The 14,647-nt window shown below is 49.0% G+C and overlaps 1 protein-coding gene across 1 annotated transcript; it reads right to left on the bottom strand.

Annotated features, from left to right (window-relative positions):
- Positions 1-1,216: 1,216 nt before the first annotated feature.
- LOC141109771 (guanylin-like) lies at positions 1,217-5,735 on the bottom strand. Its single transcript, XM_073601054.1, has 3 exons — positions 5,604-5,735; positions 2,221-2,416; positions 1,217-1,410 (listed from the first exon to the last, which is right to left on the bottom strand). The coding sequence occupies exons 1-3, from the start codon at positions 5,664-5,666 to the stop codon at positions 1,346-1,348; spliced, it is 324 nt and encodes a 107-aa protein (XP_073457155.1). The 5' UTR covers positions 5,667-5,735; the 3' UTR covers positions 1,217-1,345.
- Positions 5,736-14,647: the final 8,912 nt, after the last annotated feature.

Here is a 14,647-nt window from a genome sequence, read left to right as displayed (position 1 = left end):
ACACCCTCCCCAGTTGGTCCCACCCTACACACCTTCCCCAGTTGGTCCCACCCTGCACACCTTCCCCAGTTGGTCCCACCCTGCACACCCCTCCCCAGTTGGTCCCATCCTGAACACCCTCCCCAGTTGGTCCCACCCTACACACCCTCCCCAGTTGGTCCCACCATACACACCCTCCCCAGTTGGTCCCACCCTACACACCTTCCCCAGTTGGTCCCACCCTGCACACCTTCCCCAGTTGGTCCCACCACACACACCCCTCCCCAGTTGGTCCCACCCTGCACACCCTCCCCAGTTGGTCCCACTCTGCACACCTTCCCCAGTTGGTCCCACCCTGCACACCTTCCCCAGTTGGTCCCACCCTACACACACTCCCCAGTTGGTCCAACCCTGAACACCTTCCCCAGTGGATTCCACCCTGAACACCCTCCCCAGTTGATTCCACCCTGAACACCCTCCCCAGTTGGTCCCACCATACACACCCTCCCCAGTTGGTCCCATCCTGAACACCCTCCCTAGTTTGTCCCATCCTGAACACCCTCCCCAGTTGGTCCCACCCTGCACACCTTCCCCAGTTGGTCCCACCACACACACCCTCCCCAGTTGGTCCCACCCTGCACACCCCTCCCCAGTTGGTCCCACCCTGCACACCCTCCCCAGTTGGTCCCACTCTGCACACCTTCCCCAGTTGGTCCCACTCTGCACACCTTCCCCAGTTGGTCCCACCCTACACACCTTCCCCAGTTGGTCCCACCCTACACACCCTCCTCATTTGGTCCCACCCTACACACCCTCCCCAGTTGGTCCAACCCTGAACACCCTCCCCAGTTGGTCCCATCCTGAACACCCTCCCCAGTTGGTCCATCCTGAACACCCTCCCCAGTTGGTCCCATCCTGAACACCCTCCCCAGTTGGTCCCATCCTGAACACCCTCCCCAGTTGGTCCCATCCTGAACACCCTCCCCAGTTGGTCCATCCTGAACACCCTCCCCAGTTGGTCCCATCCTGAACACGCTTTCCCAGTTGCTCTTTAGCTGGGAAAAAATTTCAGGTCTTTATTTTTAAGTGTGTCCCCATTGGACAGATTTGCTTAATTCTCCCGAATGGTCACCAGTACATGCATTTTCCTTTTACATAACTACAGCAGGTCCTGATTTCCATCACTGGAGCCTGGAAGTAGGAACATGGCATAACAAACACAAACAGCCAGAATGAGTGAATTTTTGTCATCATTTTATTTTGTATACAGAATTTCCAGCTTATTATTGATTTGTTCAATCAGTAGACGAAGGTTTCAGAGCGTTCATCGTTCATCGAGGAGGAGGAGGTGATGGACAGGTCGGCACTACGTACATCGGCAGGCCGGGTGGGCGCAGAGCTCACACTCATCTATGTTGGCACAAATTTTGGCTGAAAACAAAACACAAAATGTCATAATTAGGGGGGCCAGGAGATATTAAAAAATGCTTGTCTGGTCCTACTGCAAAAACAAGTGAGAGTAGAGAGGAGGGTGCAGGGATGGGGTGGCGGTAGAGAGGAGGGTGCAGGGATGGGGTGGCGGTAGAGAGGAGGGTACAGGGATAGGGTGGCAGTAGAGAGGAAGATGCAGGAATGGGGAGTAGTGGAGAGGAAGGTGCAGGGATGGGGAGTAGTGGAGAGGAAGGTGCAGGGATGGGGAGTAGTGGAGAGGAAGGTGCAGGGATGGTGTGGGTGAGGAAAGGAGGTCACAGGAGGGAGGTGGAAGAAGAGAGGACGGTGTAGAAATGGGAAGACAGAAGAGAGGAGGGTGCAGGAGTTAGGTGGAAGAAGAGAGGTGTGTCTAGGAATTTAGGTAGTAGAAGAGAGGAAGGTGTGGGAATAGGGGGTAGAAAAAAGGAAGGTGTGCATGGGGGTGCAGGGGGGGGGGTAGAGAGGAGTTTGTAGGGGTGGATTGTAAGAGGAGAGGAGTGAAGAGTGCAGTAATGGGGAGGATGGTGTGGAAATGGGAGGACAGGAGACACTAAATGGAGGGGAGGTGGAGGCCCCGAGCATACAGAATTTTTAATGTAAATGGTGCTCAGAGGTGTCCCCGGTCTTCTAGGACCCGAGAGCCCCCCTCACATAACTAGAGGGCTTGTACTATGGGGTCAATCTGAGTGTGCCTAACGGCGTCTTGTGGGACTGTAGGGAGGATTATGGGAGCTGTATCAGTTCTATGTCAGTAAGAAGAAGATACATTACAGATCTCTGTCAGGATCTTCATGACCAGTTGGTGGTCTCCAGTCTGGCACAGTTCCTGGAACTCTTTGGGCAGTCCTGGGTTCTTACACATTGACATACCGTGGATTTTATTTTCATCAGATTTCACATTCTGACTCTTATATAAAATATCTTTGTACTTCTTCACTGACTCCAGAGGAAAGGTGTGATCTCCAACCTATGAGGAAGTGATATTGTTACTGACCAGCGTCTAAAAGAACAACAGAGACAAGACATGATCATCTGTCCTATCTGTCCTCCATAGGTGTGTTATCACCCTGTACCAGCTCTTCCATGACTGTGGGCTGAGCTCACATCCTGAATATGGGTGGCTTGTCCCTCTCTCCAGACCTGAATAACTATATATACTATGGGCTCAATTCACAAATCTAACACTCTAGAAAGAGGACTCTTATTTACAAAAAAAGTTATTTTCAGTCCAGTAAAATGTAGAAGATACAGTCACACAGCTAAAATAAAGTTCTGTATCCTTGTTTTGAATCTTTGTGAATTTAGTCCTATGTATTAAACCATGTATATGGTCAGAGGATCACTAGGCACATATTGGGGTTCTTTCAACCAATACAAACGCAATGTTCCCCACGCACACATTCAAGAAACCGTCTGTTTAGTGATGCTGGGTGCTGTAATGACCATGGGCTGGAAACCGTGGATGACCAAAGTGAAGAAAATGTCATTAGCTCACCAAGGATTCCTCGAAAGGGTCCAAAGCTTTATTCCATGGTCACATGATAAATTTACAGCAACGTTTCAAAGCCACACAGGGCCCCTTTGTCAGGCAAATCACTTGCCTGGCGATGGGGCCCTGCTTGGCTCCGAAACTTTGCTGTAAATTTATCATGTGACCATGGAATAAAGATTTGGACCCTTTCGAGGAATCCTTGGTGAGCTAATGACATTTTCTTCACTTCTATCAACCAATACAACGCCAAATCAATCATTCTCCCCCTCGGGTGCTTTCCTAGGAGGACACAGTTTCAGCTCAGAACATTAACCTACGCTCTCTTTGTGGATGGCATAATGAAGCCCGGAGAAATGTTTGATTCGTCGTCTATTTCCCTCGCATTATATAAAGTGGAAGCTTTGTGGTGCATTGATAGGTAGAGATGAACTTCCTATGGCCTAGCTTGGTGGTTTGTAGTGTAGATCTGGGTGCCATGTCTGTATTGTAAATAGTAGAAGAAGAAGACATGTGGTACCATGGGTCATGGATCTGATTAACTATTTCTCCAAACCAGCAGAGAGGTCCCCAGGGACCAGACACCGCCCCGTCCCCATGTGATACAACACAAATATTGGGGCTCATCCATTATACAGTGAATAGAGAAGGACGAAGTGATGATAGATTGTGTTGTTATGATTCTGTCATTAGCTTCTCCTTTTCCTGACATATTAATCTTTTGCTGGGTGATGATTAATAGTGAACGGCATTTTGTAGCATTTATAATTATTACTGTTGATCGTATACCTCTTATCTAATCTCATTGTTTTGAGTTATGTGCCGACATCTGAATAGCTGGAGATTGTTCCATCTGGTTTACCAGCTGCTGCCCGTGACTGACACGGAATGGGGCATCCAATGGGCTCTCCAATAAGGGATGTCCCGGCTTGTGACTCCGAGGGGAGAAGGATTCGCACCTTCACAGAACATTGGTTTTTATGAAATATCCTCATCGCTGGACATCGTCTACTTGGACCACTTGGCTTCTGTACTCTTTGGACTCTTCAGACTTGGGGCTGACATGAAATTTCTCCACTCGTGGCCCCGGTCTGGGTGTATCATACATACAAGTCTATGTGGCCGGTACAGAGGAGTCTGGGTGCGGGTGGACCTCAAGGTGAGAACTGTGTGGTGACTATAGATATTGAGGGGCTCGGTGTTTGTAGGCAGTTTATTACATGACCCCAGCATTTCTCACCCGGGTTTCTCTCACCAGCTGCCCTCTCGGGGTTCCTCCTTCTTTATCAGTAGATGGATTTCTAGTATTATTAGTTTCATTATTATTAATAGATACTCCCAGACTCTAAAGAAATGATAAGTGAAGCTTCTGGTAGGACATGTTGATTTCCACTCCCAGGTACACAATAGGGTTTTCTTTTGCTGTATTATAACTCAGATCTTCATTGTACAGTTTTGGGGTTTTGTCCATTCCTTCTGGAGCTTCTGTGTGAAGTATTGCTGGGGTGTTTATTCTATCTGATGTCAGTATACCTTTTCCTGTACCAAGAGAAATGGAGGGGGGGGGGGTGGTCGCCATGCCTGCTTTGCTTTTAGAAATGCTGGTTGCCTGGCTGTGTCTGGTAGTGCTGCTCTCTGAGTCATAGACCTGGGGAAGGCCTTCAGAAAGTCAGAGAACAATCAGAACTTGTATCGGGACCGGCTCCAGGTCAGTGACCCAAAATACAGTGAATACAAAACATCAGCTGGACACGTAAGTGGTATTTTCAGGAGAGGACAGCGATGGGCGGCTCATTTATCTATGTCATGATGGGTTCCTTGTGTGCGTTGTCAGATTGTGGTTGTCGGAGAGATGGGGATGAGTGAAGAGGACTGAGACTTGGCTCCCTGGATGCAGCTTCTGGTCTGTGATACCCGGGGCTCCAGCAACACCCAACATCAGGTGCTGGGCAGTAATCTGTGACTCCAGTTACTGCGCAACTGTCTGTCCTGTGATACCAATGATGGGGCACTATTCCTCCCACTGACACCAATGATGAGGCACTATTCCTCCCACTGATACCAATGATGGGGCACTTATTACTCCCACTGACACCAATGATGGGGAACTATTCCTGCTACTGACACCAACAATGGGACACTATTCCTCCCACTGATACCAATGATGGGGCACTATTCTTCCCACTGATACCAATGATGGGGCACTATTCTTCCCACTGACACCAATAATGGGAGACTTTTCCTGCATTATTACTAACACCAATGATGGGGCAATATTCCTCCCACTGACACCAATGATGGGGCACTATTCCTCTACTGATACCAATGATGGGGCACTATTCCTCCCACTGATACCAATGATGGGGCACTATTCTTCCCACTGACACCAATAATGGGAGACTTTTCCTCCATTATTACTGACACCAATGATGGGGCACTATTCCTCTACTGATACCAATGATGGGGCACTATTCCCCCCATTGACACCAACAATGGAGAACAATTTCTCCCACTGATTCCAGTCATGGGGAATTTTCTACTTCCACCGGCTGCAGTCTGGCCCCCTCAAAGTCTGAAGGACAGTAAACTGGCCCTTTGTTTGGAGAGTTTGGAGACCCCTACCCTAGTGTATAGACCCTCGCAGTGTGTAAAGCCCAGATCTTACCTCCACAATGACGGAGTCAGCCACATAGAGGAACACGAGAAGACACAGCAGTTTGGTCCACATCTTGAGGTCCTCGGCTGGTGTTGTCTCCAAGACTCTGGTATCAGCTTTATAAGCAATGTGTCTGAGCAGGAAGAAGCTTGTCCTCTTCTCATTGGCCACAGTTTTCATTAGGTGACACCAACAACGTTTACTGACTGATGAATAATCTGTCATTGATTGGTAAGACTTGGTATGACGGAGCCGTGCACACAATCAATACTGAACACAAGGTGGTTCTCCCGGGAGCGACATTTATCTTCAGCTGGAAGGTCATGCCAACATATAATCTGTCTCTAGGCAGCTCCCCACAAACCTCACAGACACCCCAAATAATTACCCCCCATAACCACCCTCCACTACCCACACTGATAGGATGTAATAGAGCCGGGCAGATGGGTAGAACCCTGCAAAGTGCCCTATGAAGAGACCGTTTTATGATGACGGAGGGCCGGTGTCAAGGGGCTTTCTTTAGTCAGCTGCCCTCCCTGTGCGGTTCAATAATTTAAGGCGGCATGAAACCAGAAACGTCATATATTGCAGCTTACCAATCATTAGATGTGGCGGCTGCATTCCTTTTCTTTTTACCCTCTGTTTTCACCTGGTGATCAGGCCAGTAACACACCTCTTGTATTAGAGCACCCCTCCCCGGTTGAAGGAGCACAGGGGGCACCTTTGGACAGCAGCATTATCAGTCTGGGGGGGGATCATTAGTTGTACTAGCAGATTTAGATACACTAACAAACTGAAGCCAAACTCCACCCACCACTTTATGATCAGTGACAGTTTTGTTCCTTTTGGGCTAAAGGGTGCACATGAATACATTAAAGCTGATTACTATAAGCAGCCCTGTCGGTGTAAAATGGTGTTAAAGGATTGTCTCATCCTAACTGCCACATCTGCAGGACAGCTTATTCGGTTGAAAAACAACAGACTTACTGGCAGGATCACTAGGTGAAAATAAAGGAAGGAAAACAAATGCAGCCATCACATCTGAGAATTGGAAAGCTGCAATATAAGAAATGTTTGTTTTTGGGTTTAATACCACTTTAGGAAGGACTCTGCAGGTCAAATGTGCCCATCAAGGAGCTCCGAATGATCTTACAATGTCCCTGAAAGCACCACACAAGGCCTCCATCTTTATTGTACCGTTCTTCATGTCATTGCAGTTACCTTCATTTGTTATGAACAGATGGGACCCCCAGAACTAACTTCCATTCCTGGGGAGTGTCAGGGTCACACTGGCATCATGTAATCCTTCTATTGTGTTTTTGGAGAGTGGTGGAGACAGATCGGAGGAACCCTGACTTCTGTCCACCACGAAGGAGGTCATTTCCCAGCACATGGCAAACAGGAGAAACATTAGAGAAAAGCCCCCTGAAATCCACTCTTTGCTCTTCTCTGGTAACCAGTTAGGTCCAGGCAGTCCTTGTCTCAGGTCTAATGTACACAGAAGGGTCCTTATATCATGAAGAACTTTGGAGAAATGCAGAAAGTGTGCTGCTCTGTACCATTAGACTGGTCCTCTTACTGCAGCCCAGGGACCTATGTCACGTATACATCAGAACACGTCTGTATGGTATAGCAGGATGTCTGCTGACCTGCATTGGCGGTTTTGACTTTACTGCTTTTCTTGGGTATGTTTGATGGCCAGTGTTATCAATGCTACAACCATAAACCTTATCTCCAAGGTGCAATATTCTGCTCTATTGGCTTGGAAGGCTTGTTAGCCGGTCAATAAAGGGAAAAGTTCCAGATCATCCTCAGATATCTGGCATTGATCCCACAAAGAAAATCCCTTTCAAAGTTCAGTAAACATGCCTATAATGATGTGAGTAAAGACACCCCATGAGGTCTTCTGCAGTGGTCTGAGTACAGACACCCCTGTGAGGTCTACCGTGGTGGTCTGAGTAAGGACACCCCTGAGATGTCTCCTGTGGTGGTCTGAGTAAAGACACCCCTGTGATCTGGTTACAGAGCATGGGGAGATGGCGAAGGTATTGAATTTATTCTTCTCCTCAGTATTTACGAGTGAATTGGGGGGCTTCAGTAACCAAAACTGCAGTGTTTATCCTCAGGACACAACACGGGAAGCACCTACATGGTTAACAGAGGACGGAATTAAAATTAGACTTGAGAAACTTAACATTAATAAATCACCGGGACCAGATGGCTTGCATCCGAGGGTACTTAGGGAACTCAGTCAAGTAATTGCCAGACCGTTGTTCCTAATTTTTACAGACAGTCTACTGACTGGAATGGTACCAGCTGATTGGAGAAAAGCCAATGTAACACCAATATTTAAAAAACGCCCAAAATACATCCCTGGGAATTACAGACCAGTTAGCCTAACATCAATAGTATGTAAACTCTTGGAGGGGATGATAAGGGACTATATACAAGATTTTAGTAATAAGAATGATATCATTAGCAGTAATCAGCATGGATTCATGAAGAATCGTTCTTGCCAAACCAATCTATTAACCTTCTATGAGGAGGTGAGTTGCCATCTAGATAAAGGAAGGCCCGTAGACGTGGTGTATCTGGATTTTACAAAAGCATTTGACACAGTTCCCCATAAACGTTTACTGTACAAAATAAGGTCCGTTGGCATGGACCATAGGGTGAGTACATGGATTGAAAACTGGCTACAAGGGCGAGTTCAGAGGGTGGTGATAAATGGGGAGTACTCAGAATGGTCAGGGGTGGGTAGTGGGGTCCCCCAGGGTTCTGTGCTGGGACCAATCCTATTTAATTTGTTCATAAACGATCTGGAGGATGGGATAAACAGTTCAATCTCTGTATTTGCAGACGATACTAAGCTAAGCAGGGCAATAACTTCTCCGCACTCCGCAGGATGTGGAAACCTTGCAAGAAGATCTGAACAAATGAATGGGGGAGGGGCAACTACATGGCTAATGAGGTTCAATGTAGAAAAATGTAAAATAATGTATTTGGGTGGTAAAAATCTGAAGTCAATCTATAGACTGGGGGGAGAACCTCTGGGGGGATCTAGGATGGAAAAGGACCTGGGGGTCCTAGTAGATGATAGGCTCAGCAATGACATGCAATGCCAAGCTGCTGCTAACAAAGCTAACAGAATATTGGCATTAAAAAGGGGATCAACTCCAGAGATAAAACGATAATTCTCCCGCTCTACAAGACTCTGGTCCGGCCGCACCTAGAGTATGATGTCCAGTTCTGGGCACCAGTCCTCAGGAAGGAGTTCCTCATTATCAACTCTGAATGTCACTGCGATCTCACCGTATTCTCTGATGGAAAGTTTGGAATTATCAGAAATTTTCCGGTATCATGAAAGTTACTCATTAACAGCCGATGAAAGAGAAGCCACTGCGAGTTAATTAACAACAATCGTCTGATGAAAGGTCACATCTTCCCATATATCAAACCTCTCCGAGTCACACACATACAGAGGCTAAATACTGGCCTCCATCCGGGGGACACCAGCCAATACCAACCTCCACCCGGGGGAACCGAGCCAGTACCAACCTCCACCCGGGGGAACCGAGCCAATACCAACCTCCACCCGGGGGACACCAGCCAATACCGACTTCCACCCAGGGTAACCGAGCCAATACCAACCTCCACCTGGGGGGACAAAGCCAATACTGACCTTCACCCGGGGGAACCAAGTCAATACTGGTCTCCACCCGGGGGACACCAGACAATAGCAACCTCCATCCAGGGGAACTGAGCCAATACCAACCTCCACCCAGGGGGACACAAGCCATTACTGGCCTCCACCCCAGGGCACACAAGCCAATACCGGTGTTCACTCCACTGGAAAACCAGCCAATACTGGCCTCCACACGGGGAACACAAGCCAACACCGTCCTCCACTTGGGGAACACAAGCCAATCCTGGCCTCCACCCAGGGAACACAAGCCAATCCTGGCCTTCATCCGGGGAACACAAGCCAATTCTGACCTCCACCCGGGGAAACACAAACCAATACCGACCTGCACCCGGGGAACACAAGCCAATACCGGCCTTCACCCGGGGGACACCAGCCAATATCCACCTGTGGGACACCAGTCACTACCGTCCTCCAACTTAGGGAAACCAAGCCAATACCAATCTCCACCCGGGGACACCAGTCACTACCGGCCTCCACCTAGAGAACACAAGCCAATATTGGTCTCCACCCGGGGAACACAAGCCAATACCGACCTCCACCCGGGGGACACAAGCCAATGCTGGTCTCCACCCGGGGAACACAAGCCAATACCTACCTCCACTCACGGAACAGAAGCCAATACTGGCCTCCACCCAGAGAACACAAGCCAATACCGGCCTCCACCTGGGGGACTAAAGCCAATACCAACCTCCATCCGGGGGATACCAGCCGATACCGACTTCCACCCGGGGGTCAATACTGGCCTCAACCCGGGGGGACACAAGCCAATACTGACCTCCGCCTGGGGGAACCAAGCCAATACCAACCTCCACCCGGGGAACACAAGTCAATACTGATCTTCACCCAGGGAACACAAGCCAATACCTACCTCCACCTGCGGAACAGAAGCCAATACCGGCCTCCACCCAGAGAACACAAGCCAATAATGGCCTCCACCCGGGGGACAAAAGCCAATATCGGCCTCCACCTGGGGAACACATGCCAGAGCCAACACAGAAGCCTCACAAGAGACTTGTCAGCAATGGAGGCTGAGTATTACTTCTGATTCTGTACAGCCTGCTTTGTGATCCAGGCCCTCCTGCCAGACACCACCCCCAGACTGTGACTGGACAATGTCGGAGCAGGCAGGGCAGTACGGGACTTGGACCCCGTCTATGGGAGGAGCTTGGAGGATCTTTGCAATTGGCCAGAATCTGAAGGTGTTGTGATGGTAGAAGGCCCAGGGGAGGCTAGAGTTCTCCTTTATCCCCCATATGCTGCTGAAGTAAACAGAGTTTATGAGCCATAAAGATTGGTATCTGCTGATAAGCTCTCCCCACCAGGTGGCCCATGTAATCCATCATCACCTAGAAATCATTAATTCTTCCGCCATAAACTACATTTATTGCCGGAGAATGTACCGAGATGTCCCATATTTACTGTCCTCATCCCTCCACCTCTGGCGAAACTCCAAACCCGCCTGCGTAGATTGTCAGCTCCGGGGTAAACATTGGAGATGTATAAATCATCACAAAAATATATCACCTCTCTGGTTCCAGTGCTGCCCCCTACAGGCTGCCATTATATACAGCTCAGTGCTGCCCCCTACAGGCTGTCATTATATACAGCTCAGTGCTGCCCCCTACAGGCTGCCATTATATACAGCTCAGTGCTGTCCCCAACAGGCTGTCATTATATACAGCTCAGTGCTGCCCCCTACAGGCTGCCATTATATACAGCTCCGTGCTGTCCACTACAGGCTGTCATTATATACAGCTCAGTGCTGCCCCCTACAGGCTGTCATTATATACAGCTCAGTGCTGTCCCCTACAGGCTGTCATTATATACAGCTCAGTGCTGTCCCCAACAGGCTGTCATTATATACAGCTCAGTGCTGCCCCCTACAGGCTGTCATTATATACAGCTCAGTGCTATCCCCTACAGGCTGTCATTATATACAGCTCAGTGCTGTCCCCTACAGGCTGTCATTATATACAGCTCAGTGCTGCCCCCTACAGGCTGTCTTTATATACAGCTCAGTGCTGCCCCCTACAGGCTGTCATTTTATACAGCTCAGTGCTGCCCCCTACAGGCTGTCATTATATACAGCTCAGTGCTGCCCCCTACAGGCTGTCATTATATACAGCTCAGTGCTGCCCCCTACAGGCTGTCATTATATACAGCTCAGTGCTGTCCCCTACAGGCTGCCATTATATACAGCTCAGTGCTGTCCACTACAGGCTGCCATTATATACAGCTCAGTGCTGTCCACTACAGGCTGTCATTATATACAGCTCAGTGCTGCCCCCTACAGGCTGTCATTATATACAGCTCAGTGCTGCCCCCTACAGGCTGCCTTTATATACAGCTCAGTGCTGCCTCCTACAGGCTGTCATTATATACAGCTCAGTGCTGCCCCCTACAGGCTGCCTTTATATACAGCTCAGTGCTGCCTCCTACAGGCTGTCATTATATACAGCTCAGTGCTGTCCCCTACAGGCTGTCATTATATACAGCTCAGTGCTGCCCCCTACAGGCTGCCTTTATATACAGCTCAGTGCTGCCCCCTACAGGCTGTCATTATATACAGATCAGTGCTGTCCCCAACAGGCTGTCATTATATACAGCTCAGTGCTGCCTCCTACAGGCTGTCATTATATACAGCTCAGTGCTGCCCCCTACAGGCTGTCATTATATACAGCTCAGTGCTATCCCCTACAGGCTGCCATTATATACAGCTCAGTGCTATCCCCTACAGGCTGCCTTTATATACAGCTCAGTGCTGCCCCCTACAGGCTGCCTTTATATACAGCTCAGTGCTGCCTCCTACAGGCTGTCATTATATACAGCTCAGTGCTGCCCCCTACAGGCTGTCATTATATACAGCTCAGTGCTGCCCCCTACAGGCTGTCATTATATACAGCTCAGTGCTATCCCCTACAGGCTGCCTTTATATACAGCTCAGTGCTGCCTCCTACAGGCTGTCATTATATACAGCTCAGTGCTGCCCCCTACAGGCTGTCATTATATACAGCTCAGTGCTGCCTCCTACAGGCTGTCATTATATACAGCTCAGTGCTGCCCCCTACAGGCTGTCATTATATACAGCTCAGTGCTGCCTCCTACAGGCTGTCATTATATACAGCTCAGTGCTGCCCCCTACAGGCTGTCATTATATACAGCTCAGTGCTGCCCCCAACAGGCTGTCATTATATACAGCTCAGTGCTATCCCCTACAGGCTGTCATTATATACAGATCAGTGCTGCCTCCTACAGGCTGTCATTATATACAGCTCAGTGCTGCCCCCTACAGGCTGTCATTATATACAGCTCAGTGCTGCCCCCTACAGGCTGTCATTATATACAGCTCAGTGCTGTCCACTACAGGCTGTCATTATATACAGCTCAGTGCTATCCCCTACAGGCTGTCATTATATACAGATCAGTGCTGCCTCCTACAGGCTGTCATTATATACAGCTCAGTGCTGCCCCCTACAGGCTGTCATTATATACAGCTCAGTGCTGCCCCCTACAGGCTGTCATTATATACAGCTCAGTACTGCCTCCTACAGGCTGTCATTATATACAGCTCAGTACTGCTGGTTGGGGGGTCCTGATGGTGACAATAGGGGGCCCGTCTGTATAATGTGAGCTGATACAACCAACTTCTACTCTCTAATACAAGTTACACAATGATGGAAATCCTGGCGCCTGTTCACAAATGTCTGACATCTGTTCTCCCACATGATGGCAGCAGAGCTCCTCCCCGTCCTCTACTCTGGATGAAAGTTCCTCCAGCATTACTCATATGAAGGGGGGGTGTGAAGATTTCCATGGGGGGTGAAGATTTCCATGGGGGGGGTGAAGATTTCCATGGGGGGGGGGTGAAGATTTCCATTGGAGGGGGGAGTGAAGATTTCCATGGGAGGGGGGAGTGAAGATTTCCATGGGGGGGTGAAGATTTACATGGGGGGGGTGAATATTTCCATGGGGGGAGGTGAAGATTTCCATTGGAGGGGGGAGTGAAGATTTCCATTGGAGGGGGGAGTGAAGATTTCCATGGGGGGGTGAAGATTTACATGGGGGGGGTGAATATTTCCATGGGGGGAGGTGAAGATTTCCATTGGAGGGGGGAGTGAAGATTTCCATTGGAGGGGGGAGTGAAGATTTCCATGGGGGGGGTGAAGATTTCCATGGGGGGGGTGAAGATTTCCATGGGGGTGAAGAATTCCATTGGAGGGGAGGAGTGAAGATCTCCTTGGGGGGGAGATTTCCTTGGGGGGAGGGGGGGTGAAGATTTCCATGGGGGGGTGAAGATTTCCTTGGGGGGAGGAGTGAAGATCTCCTTGGGGGGGAGGGGGGGTGAATACAATCATTAATGTGATCCACTTCCAAGGCCGTTGCTTTGTATTGTGTATTGGGGGGTCTCTGTGAGCTGCCAGAATTTATCATCTCCACATCAAGGCCATCAGCAGCCCGACCCGTCATCATATCTATAGAGACCATGGCTCCACCACATACCGTCACCCCTTCTCTTCATAGGACAGGGAAAGATCAGACCCAGAATAACTAAAACCAACCAATCACAGGTCTGCAGACAAAGCCTCACCACCAGAGGTCCTCCCACCATAGGAGGTCATTGTGTGTGGATTGGGGTATATATATATATATACTCACAGCCCGGCACCGAGGAGGAGGAGGAGGACCGGCACTCCTATCTGTACTACATAGAGCGGTCCTGAGACTCTGCAGACCATTCTCTGAAAGGAAGAGGGGGGATTCATCTCTCCATATCTCCATCCATTCATCTGTCCATGTCTCCATCCATCCATTCATCTGTCCATGTCTCCATCCATCCATTCATCTGTCCATGTCTCCATCCATCCATTCATCTGTCCATGTCTCCATCCATTCATCTGTCCATGTCTCCATCCATTCATCTCTCCATATCTCCATCCATTCATCTCTCCATATCTCCATCCATTCATCTGTCCATGTCTCCATCCATCCATTCATCTGTCCATGTCTCCATCCATCCATTCATCTGTCCATGTCTCCATCCATTCATCTGTCCATGTCTCCATCCATTCATCTCTCCATATCTCCATCCATTCATCTCTCCATATCTCCATCCATTCATCTGTCCATGTCTCCATCCATTCATCTGTCCATGTCTCCATCCATTCATCTGTCCATATCTCCATCCATTCATCTGTCCATATCTCCATCCATCCATTCATCTGTCCATATCTCCATCCATCCATTCATCTCTCCATATCTCCATCCATCCATTCATCTGTCCATATCTCCATCCATCCATTCATCTCTCCATATCTCCATCCATCCATTCATCTGTCCATGTCTCCAT

This window comes from Aquarana catesbeiana, linkage group LG10 (assembly GCF_042186555.1).
Source record: "Aquarana catesbeiana isolate 2022-GZ linkage group LG10, ASM4218655v1, whole genome shotgun sequence".
NCBI lineage: Eukaryota > Metazoa > Chordata > Amphibia > Anura > Ranidae > Aquarana > Aquarana catesbeiana.
Note: the sequence above shows the minus strand (reverse complement) of the source record. Positions and strands in the feature narration are given on the sequence as shown.